The following is a 21,889-nucleotide window of genomic DNA, read 5'->3' as shown; positions in this document are numbered from 1 at the left end:
ATGCTCCTTAGAGCCTGTGGCCCACCCCAGAGGTCCTTATGCTTCCAAACTGGAGACTGCCCATTCTTCCCAGGTGTCTCCTGCTGAGACTGCTGGAAGGAGGACTTCTTGTTCTGATAAAAGGGAGAGAAATTCTCTCCTCTTCCTCCCCATCTGCATGGCTTAGGGTTGTACTCTTTGCCCTTTGGCCTGGGTTTATGTTCAAGATCGGAGCTGAGCGGGCTGGGGCTTCTGGTGTATGAGTGCTGAGCAAGATTACTCCCCTCAGCATCAGAGACACTGAGCCTGGGGTCTCCCTGCCTTCTCCTTCCAGCTCCTTGGCAAGAAAGGAGGGTGCCAGCAGCCCTGTGAGTGGCAAGGACTTGGATGCTTCCACCTCCAAGACCCAGTTGACCCCATCCTCCAAGGATGGAGATGTCAAAGACATGCTTCTGCAGGACCGGGAGACCTCCAGTATTGAGCCCCTTGCCTCGGAATCCCCAAAGGAGGAATTACACCCACCCAGGTGACCATCTAACAGTAACTCCTGCACCAGATCATACAAAATCAGACTATGACAAGGAAAGAGCACCTGCAGATGGAAGAGAAATAAAATGGGGTAATAGGCAAAGACTAGGAGCACAGTCCAAAAAAGAAGAAATATGATGGCTTATACATGTGCAAAATGGTTCAACCTCAGGAGTCATCAAAGATACACAATTATACACAGAATCATTTTAGACCCTCCAAATAGCAATTATTTAAATAATTAAATTTGCATATTTTGAATAAGTAATGTATTCAAAAGATACAAAATTCTCAGGTATGAGACCCTTCCTCCAGCCACCCAGTTCCTCTCTGTGGTGAGTCAGTGATTGAGTTTTTAGGAATCTATCCTGAGGAAATAATTAGAGATGTAGACAAAGATTTATACAAAAAGATTGTGTCATTAATTTAAAAAGCAAAAGAAAAAAATTTTTGTAACACCTTCAATAGTTGACATTAGGGAAAGGGCACTAAGTGAATTATTTTCTCTGCCCTTGAAATGTACAAAGATGTACATGAAGAATTTTTCCCCAGTCTGTGAACATTTCCAAACATTCAGAGAAGTTGGAAGAATTGTATAGTGAACCCCCTCTTGATTCTATCATTAATGTTACTATAGTATTTCATCATGTGTCTTTCTCTCCATCCTTCCATCTATCTTTTTTTAAAAAATGGATTTCAAAGTAAGTTGCAGACAATCTACTTTTCCCTGCCCACCACTTCATCTTACATCTTATTAACTAGAGTTCTCAAAGAGTTTTTAATAGCATGAAAGAATGCTTCTGTGAAAAAAGTAAGATGTAAAATTATATATATTGCATGACTCCAAATATTAAAACAGTTATCAAAGAAATGAAGGAGACACACTGAAGTGTGGTTGCCAATAGGTAATGAGTGGTATTTTGGGGGTTTTTTTTTGTAACTTTTCCTTACTTTCCTCATTTTCTGCAATAGTCACGTGCCCTTGTGTACTCAGTAAAACAGAGACGAGAGAATGATTCCTACACAGTTTAGCTCCCATCTGGGGTACGTGGTGCCCAGGAATTCGGACCTCCTGCTTACAGAAGCCCCAGGGAAGAAAGGTGAAGTGCCCGGTGGCGCCAAGACAGCTGCCCCATTTCTCCCTCCTCCTTCCCCTCCATCTTCAGGCCCAGCACCCCACCCGCCAAGCCTGTGGCCTTTGAGGACTTTAAGAACGAACGGGGTAGTGAGATCAACCGCATCTTCAAAGAAAACAAATCCATTTTGAACGAGCGGAGGAAAAGGGCCAGCGAGACCACACAGCGCATCAATGCCATCAAGCGGGAGATCGACATGACCAAGGAGGCACTAAATTTCCAGAAGTCACTACGAGAGAAGCAAGGTAAAGGTGATGGGAAGATAGTTGGGGGACAGTGGGATCTGAGTCATCCTGCTCGGGATGGGGCAGCCTTGGGCACTGGAGGACTGAGTTGGAAGGGGGCCAGCAGGGGATGTTGGGGTGCAGACTTCATCCCTGGGTCATCACTTGGCTCTAGTCAGCCCTGGGGAACCACAGAGTCCTTCCCTGTCAGCTAGCTTCTGCCTGCAAGTCTCCCTTCTTGCATTATCTCAGATCTAAGTGCTGGACCTTCCATCTGATATGTGCTTCTTCCCATGGAGGGACAGAACGTTGGTCTTGTAGACACTTCCCCAGGGAGATGGGTGGCTGGCGACCGCCACAAGGTCCATGGGTCCTGGTGTTGTCTCCTCACTGACCATAGTGGTCTGATTGGGATAGGGGTGCTGGTCAAGACATGAGAAACTGAGGAGGGAATGAGAATGTGGATACCAGGGGCCAAGTGATTCACTGTCACTAAGACCATTCCTCATGCCAACCCCGCAACAAACTGGCCTAGCAAAGTCTCGTCTCTTAAGGCAGGTGGTGTGGGAAGCCCTCAGGCTCAATGAGCAGGGACCCCTGTGTGGGGAGTGGGGAGAGTGCTCACCTGGTTACCCTGACCTGGTGCCCTGATCCCAGTGGCAGACACTGCCCATACCTTCAATGTGCACCAAGAACCCTCAAGCTTGAGTGAGCAGAGGACTCATTTGGGAGGGCTGGTCAAGTGCAGATTCCTAGGCTGCAATCAGTGGCTCTGACTCAGGAAATCTGGAGCAGGGCCCAGAACATGCATTTTAATGAGTAACCATCCCAACATTGAGGCTGGTGGTTCAGAGGTCACACTCTTGTTCACAGGCAGGGCACACCACCGGTTACTGGGCTTTCCCTTGCTAAATCGCAACCCTATGCTAGGCCAGCCTTCTTGAATGATCTCACTGATCACCTGGGCATCTCCAGGTGGCACTTGGTTTTCTGCAGGTCAGGGGGATCATCTCACTCACAGAGGTTGCATTTTACTCACTTATTTCTCAGAGGGCAACTTTATTTCCAAATTCTTGGGGCTACTTTGCTCATACCCTACGGACCAAGCGTAATTTGGGAAGTAGGGGAAGGTGGGTGATGGTGGCTCCAGACATGACCCCACCCAGAACCTCTAGAGTGAAGGCCTTGCAGGACCAACAAGCACTTCTTTGTCCCTTCTGCCTACACCTTGTTTTTGCTTTTTTAAAAAAAATATTTATTTATTTGGTCGCACCAGTTTTTAGTTGTGGCAGGTGGGCTCCTTAGTTGCAGCTCCAGGGCTCCTTAGTTGTGGCATGTGGGCTCCTTAGTTGTGGCATGCGAACTCTTAGTTGCGGCACGCATTTGGGATCTAGTTCCCCGACAAGGGATGGAACCCGGGCCCCCTGCATTGGGAACACGGAGTCTTAACCACTGCGCCACCAGGGAAGTTGCCCCACACCTCCTTTGAATATGCAACCCCTTATTATATATTTACATATTTTAAATAATATATATGCATGCTATGCTGCTATATCACTTACTCCTCAATATACCTGAAAATGGATATTTTTAAAGGATGGGATGTAGAAGAAATAAACAATATTTTAAAATATTTAAACTTTTATCAGTATCAAAAAACATTTTTGCTCTTTCCCCCTCCAAAGCAGTTGTTTTCCCATTGGTTGTTAAAATACCAAGCAAAATACCTTTATCTTAAGGGAACAGATCAAGTAAATTCATTTTTTAAAATATTTTCTAGGTACCTTGACTGACAGCCACTTATCAGCCCAGAACAGTCACTGAATTTGAGACATTAATTAGTTGTTTGTGGGAAAAAAAAAAAAAAAAAGAAAAATCATCTTAAGTTCAGCTCTCATAAGCGTTTTCTTTGGAGATAATCAGAGAACCTCTGGGTAGTACAAAAGATGTCACTCCCCATGTCAACAGAGTACTGTAAAGACTCCACTCTGTGATTGACGGATTTGTCTGTATCAAAGTGACCACATCAGGCCCACGGCAGCAAACCAGGTTGCTCTGCACTGAAGGTGAGGGCTACCCTGGACCCCCCTCCTCCACCACTGCAAACACCTTGAATTGGAACCCTTGCCTCTCCATGAATGGTGTCAGTGACACTTAATGTGCCTCACTTCTCCCCTGTAAACATCAGCGGAAGTGCTAATGCTTTCCTCTGGTACCTGGGGACTGCCTCGTGCACCCTGGCCACACACCTCGGTCACACACAGGACTCACTCTCCAGGGGTCCTCGGGCTGGGTGTTGACACGACGCCTTTGCTGAACTTTCAAGGTGCTGTGCGCAGTAGACAGCCAGGTGGGTGGCTCCACAGATATTGTTATTTTGTCTTAACCCAACAACCTTCATCAAACTGACAGACCTTAAAAGGTCCATCCAAAGAGACAGTGAGTGGAGGAGATGACTAATAGCACAACTGACCCCTCTCCTCCTGGAGCCCTCTGACAGCCATCCGACAAGATACAGATGTCTGATGGTCTCTGACCAGAAGGTAGCTGGCGAATGCTGAAATCGTCAAGAAGACAATTTGAAATGTGGGTTTACATCTACTGTTATTAATAAGGAACCCTGCCCAACTGCCTTGTGGTACTAGCCAGTGGCGGCAGCTTGTTTACATAATTTATAAAAAAAGGTAAACACCTGTATAATAGAGGTATTTACTGGATATCTTTGGCTAGTGGGGTTTAAGATCAAAATAATCGTGGAACTTGGGACATCTCTACCCTTTCCTCTGCCCACCCCTCCTGTTTGTCCTAAAAATGCCAGTGTGGTCCTCTGACCTGAGCTCCATCTCCCTGTGAGACATATCCTAGTAGCCTGGCCTTCTCATGCCTTGTCCACCTCCATGCTGCACCCAAGCCCTTCCCAGGTCCTGTCTTCATGCTTTGCCAGCACTCTCCCCTCTTTCTGACCACCTCAGGTGGGCACCTCATTCCCTAACCTCCTCCTTCCCCCTGCAGGCGAGTATGAGAACAAGGGGCTGATGATCATTGATGAGGAGGAATTCCTGCTGATCTTGAAGCTTAAAGACCTCAAGAAGCAGTACCGGACAGAGTATCAGGACCTACAGGACCTCAGGGCTGAGATCCAGTACTGCCAGCACCTGGTGGATCAGTGTCGACATCGCCTGCTCACGGGTGTGCCATTTGGGAAGGTTGGCTGGCCACCTGGGGTTCCAGGAGGCACAGGGCAGGGCTACCGTCTGGGTTCTAGAAGTGACTTCAGAACTTTTCTCTGGCAGAGGCAGGGGCTGGACAGGACTTTTTTTTTTTTTTTTTTTTTGGCTATGCCCTGGGGCATGCGGGATCCTAGTTCCCCTAGTTCCCGCTGCAGGGATCGAAGCCTGCAGTGGAGTCTTAACCACTGGACTGCCAGGGAAGTCCCTGGACGGGGCTTTAGATGTGTGTTTCCAGGATTCTGAGGGCAGGAGATGGAGATGGGAAAGGGTGAGACCCTGGAGCAGGAAGTGAAGAGAGGGTGAGCTGTGACAAGCACAAGACAGAGAGACACACACAGCCTTGACCTGCTTCCTCAGGGACTCCCCACCCTCACAGTGCCATCTCCCTGTCTCCCTGCAGAATTTGACATCTGGTACAATGAGTCCTTCTTTGTCCCTGAGGACCTGCAGGCGGCACTGAAGCCAGGTGGCAGCATCCGGCCAGGCATGATGCCTCTCAGCAGGATTGTGTCTCTGGTGAGTGGCACAGGGCAGGGATGGGGATGGTGGACGAGCACAGGGCAGTGGGCAGTGCCCCTTGTCCTCTGTTCTCTCCACAAGCTTGGCAGTGTACCGGCTGCTCCCAGCCTCTCCTACAGCTGGCCCAGGCAGGTGGGCAGGTACAGGTCTCTCCCCCGTTATCAAGGATGAGGACACACAAAACACCACATGCTGCTGCACCCCTTCTTGAGTGGCTCATCTTTCCCTGGTGGCGGTTACAGGGTGTCCATGATGACACTGGAAAACATGAGGCTGGGGGATTGTGAGCTATCCTGGGTGGAGGTCTGCAGACCCAGCGAGAGGCTGCCCTAATGCCCACCACAGGCCCTGTCAGAGTGGATCCTGACAATGCCAGGTGAAGGGACTGTGCTGTGTTGGGCCTCTTGTAGGGAGAAGATGACCAGGACAGGTTCAGCCGGCTGCAGCAGATGATGCTGCCAGAGGGCCCTGATTCTGTCTCCTTCTACAATGCCAAAGTCAAGACAGAACAGAAGGTAACTCGGGGGATTCATGTCTCCAGGAAGGCAAGGCCTCAGGGACCTCATTACTAGGACACCCAGGATTACACTCCCCACTGCAGAGAGGCAGAGGAGGAATACGCCAGCCCAGGAAAATCCAGAGTCACCCAGAGTCAATGGGTATCTTCTGCCAACTCCAGAGTCCTGGGGCTGGGCTGGAACGAATAGGGGTCCCACAGACTTTGGCCAGGCCTGGACATGGCTGGTGAGTGCTAAGACAGCCCATGTGTGAATAACATGCCAGGACAGGGCCTGGGGCTCCCCTGAGGCCACTTCCTGTTGGGGAGACCCTCTCCAGTGGAGGCCACTGTGCACAGGTGGCAGGGGACCAGAGGACCACAGGCAGCCAAGGCAAAGCTAGACATGGCCTGGTACTCTCCTCACTGAGTGGGCTGGGCTAGAACAGAGGGTCTCCACTCTGCTGAGGCCCAGCCTGGAGCCAGAACACAGGAGGCCTGTATGCTGTGTGCTTTTCTGTGCCCAGAGGCAGTTCTTATACGGCAGGTGGCAGCTGCACATGGGGTGACTGCCCAAGTGAGCTCATTGTTTTAAAAATATTTTTGTGGTATTCATTTACATTTTCAATAGGATGATACAATTGAAGCATTAAAAAGCATGAAAATACTAATACCCAGTCCCCCATCAGTCCAGCTCCCACCAGTCCCCTCTGACAAGGAACCGCTGTCACTTATTTCTAGAGTTCCTCCTGCACATTGTTCTGCCTCTCGCTTTTTCCACTTAACAGTCTATCCTGAAGATCGTCCCCTTTCAACCTGTCGGTGCTGCTGTGTTCTTTTTCACAGCTGCATAGTAGTACTCCATTGCAAGGATCTATCAGAATTCATTTAATGCATCTCATATTGAGGGATTTTAGGAGGTTCCATTTCTTTACTATGACAAACATTGCTGTGATAATTAACCTTGTACAAATGTGAATTCACACAGGAGTGAAAGGCAAGTTTGTAGGAGTGAATTTCTTGGCCAAAAGGACATTTGTACTTTTCATAGATGGTGCTGAATTGCCTGCCTGGAGCTGAACCCATCACCTACCCCCCACCCCCCAGCAGCATATACAGGATGCTAGTTCCCCACAGCCTCCCCGCAAGATGCAGTATCCTGCTTTTTGGTTTTTTCCAATCTGAAAGGTGAAAAATGGTCTCTCAGTCTAGCCTTGATTTGTATTTCTCTTATTATCAGTAAAGTCAAGCTTCTTTTCATATGTTTAAGGGCCATTTTAATTTCTTTTCCTATAAACTGCCTGTTGATATTTTTGCCTGTTTTTCTATTGGTTGTTGGTCTTTTTCTTATTAATTTATAGGAACTCTTGATATATTGGGGAGATTAGCTCTTTATGATATGAGTTGCAAATATTTTCCCCTATTTGTCTTTTGGCTTTACTTATGGTTTTTTTGTAGTTATTTTGCTGATTTTTATGAAATCAAGTGTATCAGTCTTCTCTTTCTTGGCTTCTGGATTTTGTGTTATAGTTAGAAAGCCCTTCTCCTGATTGAGTTCATTCTTTACATTTGTAGTTAAACTGATACCTTCACTGACCTTTGATGGCTGTGAGGAGCTAAAGCCCACTCAAAGAAGCTTGAGTGAAGGGGTTTGTTAACACAGATTCTGAAGGTTCCATAGTAGCACCTCTCACCCTGTGCTGTGTACATACATCACCAGGAGTCTTGTTAGAATGCAGATTCTGATGCAGCAGGTCCAGGGTAAATCTGAGAGTCTGCACTTTTAATAAGTACCCAGATGGTGCCCATGCAGCTAGTCCAAGACCACACTTTGATTAGCAGGCCATAGAACTCATCCGTAGGAAGCAGGGCCCAGGCTCCTCTCCCTCCAGGCCTTTCTCCTTCCAGATCTGACCTTAGCTTCTCCCTGAGGTTTGATCCTTCATCTATCTGTTCTCTCCTCCCCACCTCTCAATTTCTAGCTCCAGCCTTGGCCCTGGCATGCCCTTATTTTCCAAGACTTCACAGCCCCAGTGCCCAATATCACCTGACTACTTACTTTGCGTCTCTCTGGAGGGAGAAGCCTAACTGACTCTTCTTGGGTTAAGTGTGCATTCTTGGTTCAATCAGCTGTGGCTTGGGGCAGGGTCACCTGCCCATCCTAGTTGCCTGGGCCCACTCCTTCAGAAGGAGAGAGGATGGCTTTATCCAGGCAGCCATTTAGCCTATGCTGTGAGCATCAAGCTTTATTAACTCTGGCCCCTGAAGGGAAGCCCAGATCAGCCCTGGATCAAGGAAGCCCAGACCTGTAGGAGGGCAGGTCTCTATGGGAGAGAATGGAGTGGGGTCAAGTAGGCATAGGCAGCCCAGCCTCGGACATTGTTTGACTGTGACCACTATGCAGGAGCTTCCTTGTCTGACCACAGAGAGGCCTACCCCTTCTGGGCTCAGAGGAGGGGGCATATGATGTGAGGCAGGGGTCCAACTTTATTCTTTTCCATGTGGATATCCAGTTTTCCCAGTACCAATTGTTGAAAAAATGATTCTTTCTCCGTTGAATTGTCTGGCACCCTTGTTGAAATTCAATTGACCATAAATGTGATTGAACTTAAGCTCTAAGAGTCCTGAATGTATAAGTTGAAATTACTTTCCTCCTCAAAGAGTTTGCACCTGCTTTTGCCATGCAGCATTACCAACCCAGGACCATTTTAAACTCCTTCAAGAATTCCAGCCTGATAAGGGATTAATATCCAGAATATACAGAGAATTCCTAAAACTCAACAACCAGAAAACAAAACCCAATTCAAAAATGGGCAAAGGATTTGAATAGACATTTCTCCAAAGAAGATATACAGATGGACAGTAAACACATGAAAAGATGCTCAACATTACTAATCATTAGAGAAATGCAAATCAAAACTACAATGAGCTACCACCTTACACGCATTAGGATGGCTACTAATAAAAAAAAAAAGGAAATAACAAGTGTTGGCAAGGATGTGGAGTAATTGGAACCCTCGTGTGCTGTTGGTGGGAATGTAAAATGGTACAGCCACTATGTGAAATAAACCAGTCACAGAAAGACAAATAACTGTATGGTTCCACTTACATGAGGTACTTAGAGTAGTCAGAAATCATAAAGATAGACTATACATAGAAAATTCTAAAGATGCTACCAGAAAACTACTAGAGTTCATCAATGAATTTGGTAAAGTTGCAGGATACAAAATTAATACACAGAAATCTGTTGCATTTCTATACACTAACAACAAAAGATCAGAAAGAGTAATTAAGGAAACAATCCCATTTAGCACTGCAACAAAAAGAATAAAATACCTAGGAATAAACCTACCTAAGGAGGCAAAAGACCTGTACTCAGAAAATGATAAGATACTGATGAAAGAAATCAAACATGACACAAACAGATGGAGGGATATACCATGTTCTTGGATTGGAAGAGTCAATATTGTGAAAATGACTATACTACCCAAAGCATTCTACAGATTCAGTGCAATCCCTATCGAATTACCAATGGCATTTTTCACAGAATTAGAACAAAAAATTTTACAATTTGTATGGAAACACAAAAGACCCCGAATAGCCAAAGCAATCTTGAGAAAGAAAAATGGAGCTGGAGGAATCAGGCGTCCTGACTTCAGACTATACTACAAAGCTACAGTAATCAAAACAGTATGGTACTGGCACAAAAACAGAAATATAGATCATTGGAACAGGATAGAAAGTCCAGAGATAAACCCACGCACCTCTGGTCACCTAATCTATGACAAAGGAGACAAGAATGTACAATGAAGAAAATAACAGCCTCTTCAATAAGTGGTGCTGGGAAAACTGTACAGCTACATGTAAAAGAATGAAATTAGAACACTCCCTAACACCATACACAAAAATAAACTCAAAATGGATTGGAGACCTAAATGTAAGGCTGGACACTATAAAACTCTTAGAGGAAAACATAGGCAGAACGCTCTTTGACATAAATTGCAGCAAGATCTTTTTTGATCCACCTCCTACAGTAATGAAAATAAACACAAAAATAAACAAATGGGATCTAATTAAACTTAAAAGCTTTTGCACAGAAACGGAAACCATAAACAAAGCAAAAAGACAACCCTCAGAATGGGAGAAAATATTTGCAAGTCAAGCAACCAACAAGGGATTACTCTCCAAAATACACAACCAGCTCATGCAGCTCAATATCAAAAAAACAGACAACCCAATCAAAAAAATGGGCAGAAGATCTAAATAGACGTTTCTCCAAAGAAGACATACAGATGGCCAAAAAGCACATGAAAAGATGCTCAACATAACTAACTATTAGAGAAATGCAAATCAAAACCTCAATGAGGGGACTTCCCTGGTGCTGGTTAAGACTCCCTGCTTCCAACACAGGGGATGCAGGTTTGATCCCTGGTCGGGGAACTAAGATCCCACATGCTGCACTGCTTGGCCAAAATAACTAACTAAATATAACAAACAAACAAACAAAAACTATCAATACAATGAGGTATCCCCTCACACTGGTGAGAATGGCGATCATCAGAAAGTCCACAAACAAAATGCTGAACTCATAGAAACAGAGATTAGAATGGTGGTTACCAGGGGCTGGGGATGGGGGTGGGGAATGGGGAGATGTTGGTCAAAGGACACAAACTTCCAGTTATAAGATGAATAAGTTCTGGGGATCTAATGTATAGCATGGTAATTATAGTTAATAATGCTGTAGTATATACTTGAAAGTTGCTAAGAGAGTAGATCTTAAATGTTCTCACCACAAAAAAGAAACAGTACTTATATGATATGATGGAGGTGTTAGCTAATGCTATGGTTGCAATCATTTTGCAATATATAAGTGTGTCAAATCAACACACTGTACACCTTAAACTTATGCAATATTATATGGCAATTACATCTCAATAAATCTGGGGGGAAAAAAAGTCCACAAAAAATAAATGCTGGTGGACATATACATACTATGGTGGACATATACATACTACCAAATGTAAAACAGATAGCTAGTGGGAAGCAGCTGCATAGCACAGGGAGATCAGCTCGGTGCTTTGTGACCACCTAGAGGGGTGGGATAGGGAATGGGAGGGAAACGCAAGAGGGAGGAGATATGGGGTATGTGTATACGTATAGCTGATTCACTTTGTTATAAAGCAGAAACTAACACACCAAAAAAATAAATAAATAAAAATGAATAAATAAATAAATGCTGGAGAGGGTGTGGAGAAAAGGGAACCCTCCTACACTGTTGGTGGGAATGTAAATTGGTACACCACTATACAGAACAGTATGGAGGTTCCTTAAAAAACTAAAAATAGAACTACTATATGACCCAGCAATCCTCACTTCTGGGCACACACCCAGAGAAAACCAAAATCCAAAAAGATACATGCACACCAGTGTTCATTGCAGCACTATTTACAATAGCCAAGATATGGTATGGAAGCAACCTAAATGTACATCGACAGAGGAATGGATAAAGATGTGGTACATATATACAATGGAATACTACTCAGCCATAAAAAAGAATGAAATAATGCCATTTGCAGCAACATGGTGTGACCTAGAGATTATCATACTAAGTGAAGTAAGTCAGACAGAGAAAGACAAATATCATATGATGTCACTCATATGTGGAATCTAACTTTTTAAAATGATACAAATGAACTTATTTACAAAATAGAAACAGACTTACAGATATTGAAAACAAACTTATGGTTACCAAAGAGGAAATGTGGCAGGGAGGGATAAATCAGGAGTTTGGGATTAACATACAACACACTACAATATATGAGATAGATAACCAACAGAGACCTACTATATAGCACAGGGAACTCTACTCAATATTCTGGGACAACCTATATTCTGGGATAACCTATATGTGAAAAGAATCTAAAAAAGAATGAATATATGTATATGTATAATTGAATCACTTTGCTGTACACCTGAAACTAACACAACATTGTAAATCAACTACACTCCAATAAAACTTTTAAAAAAATAATTTAAAAATTAAATGACTGACTTAAAAAAATCATAAAGATTGAAAGTATAGTGGTGATTTTCAGGGTCTGGGGGGAGAGGGGAATGGGGAGTTATTGTTCAAAGCATATGGAATTTCAGTTTGGGATGATGAAAAGAGTTATGGAGATGGATGGTAGTGATGGTTGCACAACATTACCAATGTATTTAATACCACTAAACTGTACACTTAAACACAGTTAAGATGGAAATTTTTATGTTATGTGTATTTTACCACAATAAAAAATTGGGGTAAAATAATTCCAGCTTCATGTGGGAGCTTCAGTTTCAGTTCAGATTCACCATGTGGGGAATCTAGGATTCACCTCCAAATTCCATGTTGGTTTTAGCATTTGCTTGCTCACTGCCCTGCCCACTGATTCTGTTTCAGCTTACTTTTTCCACATGCTTTCCAAGAGCCTAGCAGTTCATTAAAAGGGTAGGATTCACGAACATCTAGTTGATATGCAGAGGGAAGGCCCTTCAGAATACATGGGCCCCCACCCCTCTGGAGAGAGAGCCCTTTTCTTTTCTTTTTTTGAACCTACTTCTTGTCAGAAACTTTCAAGTGGGCCCTTGAAACATGCCTGTCTCCTTTTAAACATTTAAAAACAGTTTTACACACTTTCTTTAGGATGAAAGAATGAGAGGGATTGAATGGAACATTGTTTCTCACAGAACTGGGGCTAGTCAAAGGGAATCCTTGTCCCCAAACAGTGATATTTGCAGGAAGAATGATGGGGTGGATATAAGTGGTGTGGCTTCTGAGTCCTTGTTAGGTCCGCATGTCCTAATCAACTTCTGTTTTCTCCCCTTTTCTGTGTCTAGCACAATTATTTGAAAACCATGATGGGCCTCCAGCAGACACATAGAAAATAGGGACTCACTGCCAGTGCGTTGAAGGACGAAACCCCCAGCTACTCCTGCCTGCTCTAGAGGCACTGCCAAAGCACCTGCCCAGACTCCAATCCCTCTGCTCCAAGGCTGGGCGCAGCCCAGAGAACACACAATGGCCTACCTGCCAGGAGGAACAGCCTTCAAAGGACACCTTTGAATATCTTCACAGAACACTTTTGGTTTCGATTCACTGTCTTATATGCAGGGACAGGATAAAATAACTTTCTAGGTCAACTTTCGGTGCTCATCCAAGAACTTTATTTTATTTCCTATCTGGGAGGATGTCTTCCCTATGTACAGGTGGGGTCCTAACTGAGTCTCCAGTAAGAAAGTGAAGAAGTAGCTCAGCCAGTCTCCCCCTGGCAGGCCTTTGTCCCACTGGTCAGCCTCTTTCCTTTCCTGGATGGCCATCCTGGGGATGAGCTGGGTCCGAGGAGCCCTGGTTCTCATGGGTGAGACTGTAGGTTCTCTCAGGGAATCCTCTCTGTGTTCCTGAGCCAGTGAAGGCAGGAGGCGCTTCTTCCTAAGCAACCAGGAGAGGATGGGGTGTAGGTGGAAATGACTGAAAGGCAGATTTTTACCTCAAAATAAGAAGAGGCTTAAAATGAGATCATTCCTACCATGAAGTTAGCAGTGAGAACCCCATGGTGGGAGGCTGTCTGGCACGGAGATTGCAGAACCTGCACTAGCTGGAAGGTTGAACTAAATGGCATCTTTCCAATCAAAGACCCTATGGTTCTGTTCTTCAGGCCATCAGTGAGCAGCCAGATGAGGGTTTTGTTGAAGAAAGAAAGCTGAAGGCTTTTCTTAAGGTCTCTGCCCTCTCTCCTATCCACCCCCTTTCTCTTTCACTGACTGGCAGATACACAATGGTCCTGAAACAGCTTTCAGAGACTCCTTCTATGCCAAGGCTTCCCGGAGCAGCTTTGGAGTCCGCTGACTTCATTCCCCTGGATGATACACGGGGGACTGTCACTGATCAGCACTTATGGTGTACACACAGCCTTGTTGGTCAGTCCTCATGTTTCCTTTAAATGTGGCCAAACAGGCAGATATGTCCAGGCTCTGCTCATCATCCCAACTGATGAGTTGGAGGCCTTAGAGAGTTCAGATTCTTTCCCTTCTTGGCTGCCCTTGCCCTTACCAGGACTTGTTTGGGGTTCCCGCGTCTTTGGAGCAGCTCAGGAAATAGAACATAGTAAACAGGGGTACATCATCCTGCTGAAGCCACAGGAAGCAGCCATTTGTGGTATAACCAGTCCCCCTTCCCTTCATTCCCTGTCACTGGCTAGAATGGCATGTGGCATGCTGGACGTCCCTGCAGAGAATTCCTGGACAGCCAGTCCTGGGGCCCACAGGCCAGGGCAGGCTGGGCCTCTGTCATGGCAGTTGGTCCCATTTGTCTCTAGCTCATTCATCACCACATACGCCTCGGTCAGTTCTGGCACAAACTGAAACAAGTAATCATCAGCGTGGGCAGAGCCACAGGAATAAGCCAAACGGTGCTCTGTAGATCACCCTCCATGCAAACTCCTCACAGGAGCAGATGCTTCCAACATGACAGGGAGCTGGGGGGCATGATGTCCACTCAAATATGCCTGTTGTTCTAGAAAATAATTCCTGCTGAGCTAATCTGACCATCACAATCACCCCTAAAGGGACTTCCAATTCCATCAATGTGACAGATAAGGTAACCTGAAAACACTCTGGCTACAAACAGAGATACTGTCTAAAGTATAACATTCTTTTAAATGCAAAGCTAAATTTGCAGGAAAGAAAGGGAACTGCCAGGAGCTGGAGAATTGAAAACCAGAGTGGTCAGTGTGTGAACCGGCTGTGGCTGGTAGAAGGTGTGTGAGCGGATGGTTGCTCTTGAGTGTTAATGCCCATGTAAGTGTGAGAAATAAGACTATGGCCCATGCCTCATAGGAAGATGGAAATGAGACCCCTTGCATAAAGGTAGCACCTGATGAGGAGGTGAGCTAAAAAAATTTCCCCACTGACATGGAGAAATAACAAGGAAACTATCCCCAGGGATGAGGGAGAACAGGTCCTGTGAGAATTTGCAACCATGCACAGGTTTGGGATTCAAAGTTACACTGTGTGGTCCAGGAACCACCAGGCTGAAGAATAGCATAAAAATTAGCCCAAGGCTTCAATAAAACTGGAGATCTAAATGTTTGTTTTTAGACAGAAAAAAAATATTTTCCCAAGGTTGAAACACCTAGTAGAATCAAATTTTAAAATCTAGTGTTCAGGCCCTTTATCCAGCTACACAGCATTCCCACAAAGCCCTAGTAAACATGAGCTCCAAAGATTAAACACACACACAGACACACACATGCACATACATGCACATGTGTGCACATGTGGCATACATGGAAACAATGTATCATGATGGAGGCACAGTGTAAACAGAATCAGAGTTATAAGAACTTCGGATAACAAATTACTGGATAAAGATTATACAATATATATGTTATGTTTTAAATAAAGACAAAGTATGTGTCAAACATATGATAAAGGCTACTAAAATAGAGTGCATATTTTCTTAAAAAGAATTTCTAGGAATGAAGAAAATGTAGTTCTAAAAGTTAAAATGACAGACTAGAAACAGTGAAAGAGAGAATTAATGACCTGGATGTTGGATCTGAAGAAACTGCTGGGACTTGTAGCGTAGAGGGAGGAAGAGAAAGAAAATTGAAAGCACGGATAAGAGTCATGGTGGAGAGAATGAGACGATTTAGGAAACATCTAATCACAGATCCAGAGGAGATAACAGGGAGATCACTCTCGGTGATCTCATCCAGCCTTGTGGCTTTAAACATCATCTATGTGCCAACTCTCAATTTTATATATCTAGCTTAGGCTGCTCTCCTGATCTCCAAAACTGTACAGGCATACCTTGGAGATACTGTGGGTTTGATTCCAGACCACTGCAATAAAGTGAATATCTCAATAAAGCGAGTCATATGAATTTTTTAGTTTCCCAGTGCATATAAAAGTTATGTTTACACTGTAGTCTAATAAGTGTATAATAGCATTGTCTAAAAAATGTACATACCTTAATTAAAAAATACTTTATTACTAAAAAATGCGAACCATCATCTGAGCCTTCAGTGAGTTGTAATCTTTCGCAATAGTAACATCAAAGATCACTGATCACAGATCACCATAAGAAGTATAATAATAACGAAAAAATTTTAAATATTGTGAGAATTACCAAAATGTGACACAGAGACGCAAGTTGAGCAAATGCTGTTAGAAATTTACACCAATAGATTTACTCAATGCAGGGTTGCCATAAATCTTTAATTTGTAAAAAGCGCAGTATCTGCAAAGTGCAAAAAGCAAAATGTAATAAAACAAGGTATACCTGTATAGCTAACTGCTAACTTGGCATCTCCACTTGAGTGTCTATTAAGATATCTACAAATCAGCATGTTTAAAACTAAATGCTCGGACTTCCCTGGTGGCGCAGTGGTTAAGAATCCGCCTGCCAATGCAGGGCACGCGGGTTCGAGCCCTGGTCCGGGAAGATCCTACATGCTGAGGAGCAACTAGGCCCGTGCACCCTGTGCTCTAAAGCCTGTGAGCCACAACTACTGAGCCCATGTGCCACAACTACTGAAGCCTGCGCACCTAGAGCCCGTGCTCCGCAACAAGAGAAGCCACCGCAATGAGAAGCCCGCACACCGCAACAAAGAGTAGCCCACGCTCGCTCCAACTGGAGAAAAGCCCACATGCAGCTACGACCCAACACAGCCAAAAATAAATAAATAAATAAATAAATTTATTAAAAAAAAAAAACAAAAAACCTAAATGCTCAAATGCCACCCCAAAACATGCTCCACCCACAGCCTTCTTTATCTCAGCCCTATTGCTCAGGCTAAAATCCTCAGTTTTGTATTTCACTCCTCTTACACCCCACATTGAATCTGTCAAGAAATTCAGTGGACTTTAACCTTTGAACTATATTAAAAATCTGATCATTTATCAGCTTGCAGGATCTCCGCAGTGAAAGCACACAGTCTTTAGCCACTGCACTGCCAGGGAATTACCAGGAGTCTCACTCTGAACTTGACTGTTGATCAGTGGTTGCACTTTTCTGAGGCAATACGATATAGGGGTAGAACATGGGCGTAAACATCTTACTGGTGTGGGACCTTGGAACAAGTTGTCCAATTTTCCTGCCTTCCTTTCCTCATGTGTAAAACAACAATTAATTATCCTGGGGCTCTGTGAAATGAAATTAATGTATGTCTAGTGCACAGTAGGACCTCAACCAACTGAAACTGCCATGACAGTAACAGTAACTATAATAATAATAAAGATATGAATGTGCTCAGCATTACATCTGATAGATGGTGAACAAACACACACACACACACACACACACACACACACACACACACACACACCAACCAACCAATGTTAGGCTCCCTTTCCACTCCCCAAAATAGATTTTGGATTTGAAAAGGCAGCATTCAGACTGGCATTATCTTTCTCCAATTAATCCTGACTGATGGCTTTTTAAGACCAACCCAAAAGTTTACAGTAAAAGTAGCTGCTAAAAATATAGTGCCATCCTGGGCAGTGTTACTGGAGGTCAAGTGTCTGGGGTTAGGGAAGTAGCAGCCCCACTGCACACCACATCTGCCAGGCTGCACTTGGGACTTCATGTCAGGGACTGGAAGCAGTGTTATAAGTGAACAGACTCCCCTGGGGAGGGTGACCAGCATCATGAGTGGCTCTGAAAATTCTGTCAAGCAAGGAATAATCATGGAAACCAGGGATATTCAATTTGAGAAGAGAAATCCAAATAGGACATATTCATATTCATATTCTGTCATTTCAGGAGACAAAAACGGAATGAGAATTTTCCAACCCAGAAATGGATTGTCTTGGTACAAACTGGGCTCCCAGTTCCTGGAGGACACAAGCAGTGTCTAGGCAGACCCAATCAAAGCCCTCAAACCAGGAAGAAAGATCTTGAAGGCCTCGAGTTTTCTTCTAAATCTAGATTCTGTGATTCTATAAAAGCAGTTGTGGAAAAGTTACTTAACATATCAGTTGAAAATTACATCATATACAGAGATAGTCACACATATATATGAATAAAAAAGACTAAAATGTCAAAAGTGGTTATTTCTGGATGAAACTGGAAGTGATTTTTCCCCTTAAATTTTAAAATATTTTTAAATTTTTCTGTTAAATATAATTTGCTTTTCTTAACAAAAATAACATTTAATTTAGAAAGATATTTTTATATGAGCAGATGAAAGACATTTTTACCAGCTCAGCTTTCCAACAATAAAGGGAGGCACCCTATTTGCAGAAATGTATCAGCAATGGCTGGAAGAAAAAAGAAGGAGTATTGCATGCAGGGAAGGGGCTTACCTGAAAGGCCAGCCATGATTGTGTGATTTGATAACTAAATGGCTTTTAAGAAACAAGTGGGATTTTCCTATTATACACCCCTTGAAGGAGAATCTGCTCTGTCCAGAAAAGCTGTAAAAAGCATTAGGATGCTAGAGTTGAGTGTGTGTAGAGTGGACAAGTATTGTTCTTTATTATTATTATTATTTATTTATTTTGGCTGCACCGGGTCTTAGTTGAGGCACGCGGGATCTTCGTTGCAGCATGAGGGATCTTTTAGTTGCAGCATGTGGACTTCTTAGTTGCGGCATGCATGCAGGATCTAGTTCCATGACCGGGGATTGAACCCAGGCCCTCTGCATTGGGAGCGTGGAGTCTTACCCACTGGACCACCAGGGTAGTCCCAAGTGGACAAGTATTGTTCTTAAATTTGGGAATGATGGCAAGGGCAGAGATGGCAAGGGTGGAAGAAACTGTCTTTGCTATAGGGCTGTGCCTAGCCTTCACCTGCAGAAGGTGAGATGGGCTGAAGGAGGAACTGGAAGGCTCCCAAAGACGCTGAGAGCATAGAGAATGTGGTCACATATGTGGCCAGGTACATGAAAAAGGAACACAGGGTCTGAGAACCCCGTGCCAAGTCCACATGCTACCACTCAGAGTCTGTGACCTTAGGTGCCACTTCTCTGAGGCTCAATCTCTGCATTTGTAAAATGGAGGCAGCAGCTGTTACTGTCCTCCCTACTACATGGATGCTAAAAGGACCAGGCAAGTTAATGTCTATGAAGACTTTGCAATTCATAAATGCCCATTATTTATTCCTGTTCACAATTATAACTTTTTTGAAAAATTCTCCTTTAACAACAGATAAATGGACATTCTTCTTCAGTGCTGCAGAATCAACTGGCTCATGTTTTCTGGAGGACAGTTAGGTAGTCTATCTCCAGAGCCTTAAAAATGTATATTGGTACATACTTTTTACATCAGTACAAACTTTTTGGATAAAAATTTGGTGATACCTTTAACAATTTTAATTGTGTATAACAGAGGTATACCATAAACACATTTTGTTCAAATACAAATTTTAATTATAATTATTTTAAAATTATTTCAGAATTATTATATAGTAATTATTATTTATTTTTATAAATAATTATTTTATTTTAGTAGCTAAATTTTTTAAGTTTTACATTTTAATACTTATGGGCACCATAATTTCCAAGTAACATGGGCTGCTCGATTGTTACGTGTACTTCTGTGATACTAAACAGTCATTCATTTTCAGTATAGTCAGCAAAGGTGAGTGGAGGAGCCAGATTTATTTCCGTAGGTTCTGCAGTAAAGTGTTCAGCTGACAGTGATGTTGTCATCAAGTTATTAAAGTTTCCTTCCTCTCTAATAGCGAGCTGACTGGGTAAAGATTTATCTCCTCTTCAATTCCTGGATTTGAGGCTAAGTTTGTGATACAATTTCACTGAAGCAAACACACAAACTGAAGAGTTTTGCTTTACTTGAAGAAAACACTTACTAAATAGTAGATGTAACATTGCTACTTTCACTTACATATTTTTATTTCTAATACATAGATTCCTTTGACTTTGGACCTAGAACTGTTGCTGTGGAGCAAGGTGACTTGTGTTTAAGGAAACAAAACTGTTTATGAATATCCATGTGATACTCAGCTTCCACTGCATACACACCAACTTCAGTATCTTCCCTGGAGTGAGAATATAGGAGAATCTTTAGAGTAGGGTTCATGGAAAGTATACTAGCACTCTCAAGGTTATCTCTATTGGGAAAAGACTCTCCAAAAGACCCCCTGAAAACCTGTTAAAGTTAAATTTAATAAACTTACAGCATTAAAGAGAATGCCAAATTGACAAAGTCATAAAAATTTCTCAGAAGGGGCTTCCCTGGTGGCGCAGTGGTTGAGAATCTGCCTGCCAATGCAGGGGACACGGGTTCGAGCCCTGGTCTGGGAAGATCCCACATGCCATGGAGCAGCTAGGCCCGTGAGCCACAATTACTGAGCCTGCGCGTCTGGAGCCTGTGCTCCGCAACAAGAGAGGCCACGATAGTGAGAGGCCTGCGCACTGCGATGAAGAGTGGCCCCCGCTTGCCGCAACTAGAGAAAGCCCTCGCACAGAAACGAAGACCCAACACAAGCCATAAATAAAAATAAAAACAAATAAATAAAAATTAAAAAAAAAAAATTTGTTAAAAAAAATTTCTCAGAAGGGGAAAGTCAGGGAAGGATGTTTACAGGGCTTTAGGGCCCAAACTGGGTAGTTTAAAGGAGGGTCTTGCAAAGCAGGAAACTGATCGAGATTAGGCAGAATTTATAACAATAATTTTGGATTGGTAGGCACAGTGAGGCAACAGTCTTTAAGCAAGTGTCGATGAGTAAAATGCTAGTTTTGATAAGTAAGCTCTTTTTGTTAGTTCATAGTCTTCTAGGAGCAAATATTTGTTGGAACAAATAGCTAAGTTATTTTTGCTTGTTCTCAGTGTATAATGACAGGAAAGTATGCATGGACCCAGTACTTTTTTTAATCCAGAGAGAGGAAATTAAATTGGTTTCAGTTCTCTTTATCGGGTTCCTGCAAACTATTTTTATCGTAAGCAACAATTGGTTGTTAGTAAGTCCTACTGTGTTGGTATTATTATTGAAAAATAGTGATAAGTCTTCTTGTTATCGTTGTACTTAAACACCTAATGGCTGCCATTTCAACTTGTATATGTATGACAAGACAGTTCCCAAATCTCTGACAGGTCAGGTAATGTCTTTGCCTGAAGAAAAATGATGAAAGCAGCCCATTCTCTGCCTTTGACCAACACATCCTGCTGCACTAAAGGGACTGTCTGAAGAAACATCTGAAAGGTATAGACAAAGCACTGTATGCCTCTGATTCCAAAACCACTCACAAGCTTTACCATGTGTGTTCCATTGTCAAGGACACTTATGAAACATTCTCTTCATTGATTTTCCATCCTATAAATACTTACTTAACCAGATTAGCTCTGTTAGACCAGAAATCTCTTGATCACGGTATTAGTTTTCTATTGCTGCTGTAACAAATTACCACGAATTTAGTAGCTTGAAACAATACAAATTTATTATTTTATAGTTTGAAGTCTGATGTTGGGCTAAAATCAAGGTGACAATAGGGAAGAATCCATTTCCTTGCCTTTTCCAGTTTCTGGAAGCTGTCTACATTCCTTGGCTCATGGCCCCTTTCCTCCATCTACAAAGCCATCTCTCTGACTGTTCTTCCATAGTCTTGTCTCCCTCTGACACTTCTTTTCAGCTTCCTTCTTTCACTTTTAAGGACCTTCCTGATTATCTTGTACCCATCCGGATAATCCAGAATAATCTATTTTAAAATCAGCTGATTAGTAAACTTGATTCTGTCTGCACCTTTGATCCCCCTTTGCCATGTAACCTAACATATTCAC

At 43.3% G+C, this 21,889-nt stretch overlaps 1 protein-coding gene and 1 long non-coding RNA gene across 9 annotated transcripts in view; one reads left to right on the top strand and one right to left on the bottom strand.

Annotated features, from left to right (window-relative positions):
- The window catches only part of KIF9 (kinesin family member 9), a 55,370-nt gene extending 41,231 nt beyond the window's left edge, over positions 1-14,139 (top strand). For 4 of the 5 annotated variants that reach the window (XM_061196666.1, XM_061196669.1, XM_061196667.1 and 1 more), the window contains 6 exons: positions 314-505; positions 1,674-1,888; positions 4,880-5,056; positions 5,498-5,613; positions 6,027-6,131; positions 12,989-14,139. In XM_061196666.1, coding sequence (XP_061052649.1) covers positions 314-505; positions 1,674-1,888; positions 4,880-5,056; positions 5,498-5,613; positions 6,027-6,131; positions 12,989-13,039 — 856 coding nt within the window. In that variant the 3' untranslated portion in view covers positions 13,040-14,139. The remainder of the gene's footprint in view (positions 1-313; positions 506-1,673; positions 1,889-4,879; positions 5,057-5,497; positions 5,614-6,026; positions 6,132-12,988) is intronic. The other variant, XM_061196668.1, reaches the window with a different exon arrangement.
- Positions 1-21,889, bottom strand: part of LOC133095387 (uncharacterized) — a 77,985-nt gene that overhangs the window by 9,826 nt on the left and 46,270 nt on the right. The window contains exon 5 of one of the 4 annotated variants that reach the window (XR_009701599.1): positions 21,575-21,807. The exons of the other annotated variants lie outside the window; for them this stretch is intronic. This is a non-coding gene — a long non-coding RNA (uncharacterized LOC133095387). Of the gene's footprint in view, positions 1-21,574; positions 21,808-21,889 lie in introns of those variants that run through there. 4 annotated transcript variants of the gene reach the window in all.

The sequence above is a fragment of the Eubalaena glacialis genome, chromosome 7 (assembly GCF_028564815.1).
Source record: "Eubalaena glacialis isolate mEubGla1 chromosome 7, mEubGla1.1.hap2.+ XY, whole genome shotgun sequence".
Classification (NCBI taxonomy): Eukaryota; Metazoa; Chordata; class Mammalia; order Artiodactyla; family Balaenidae; genus Eubalaena; species Eubalaena glacialis.
Note: the sequence above shows the minus strand (reverse complement) of the source record. Positions and strands in the feature narration are given on the sequence as shown.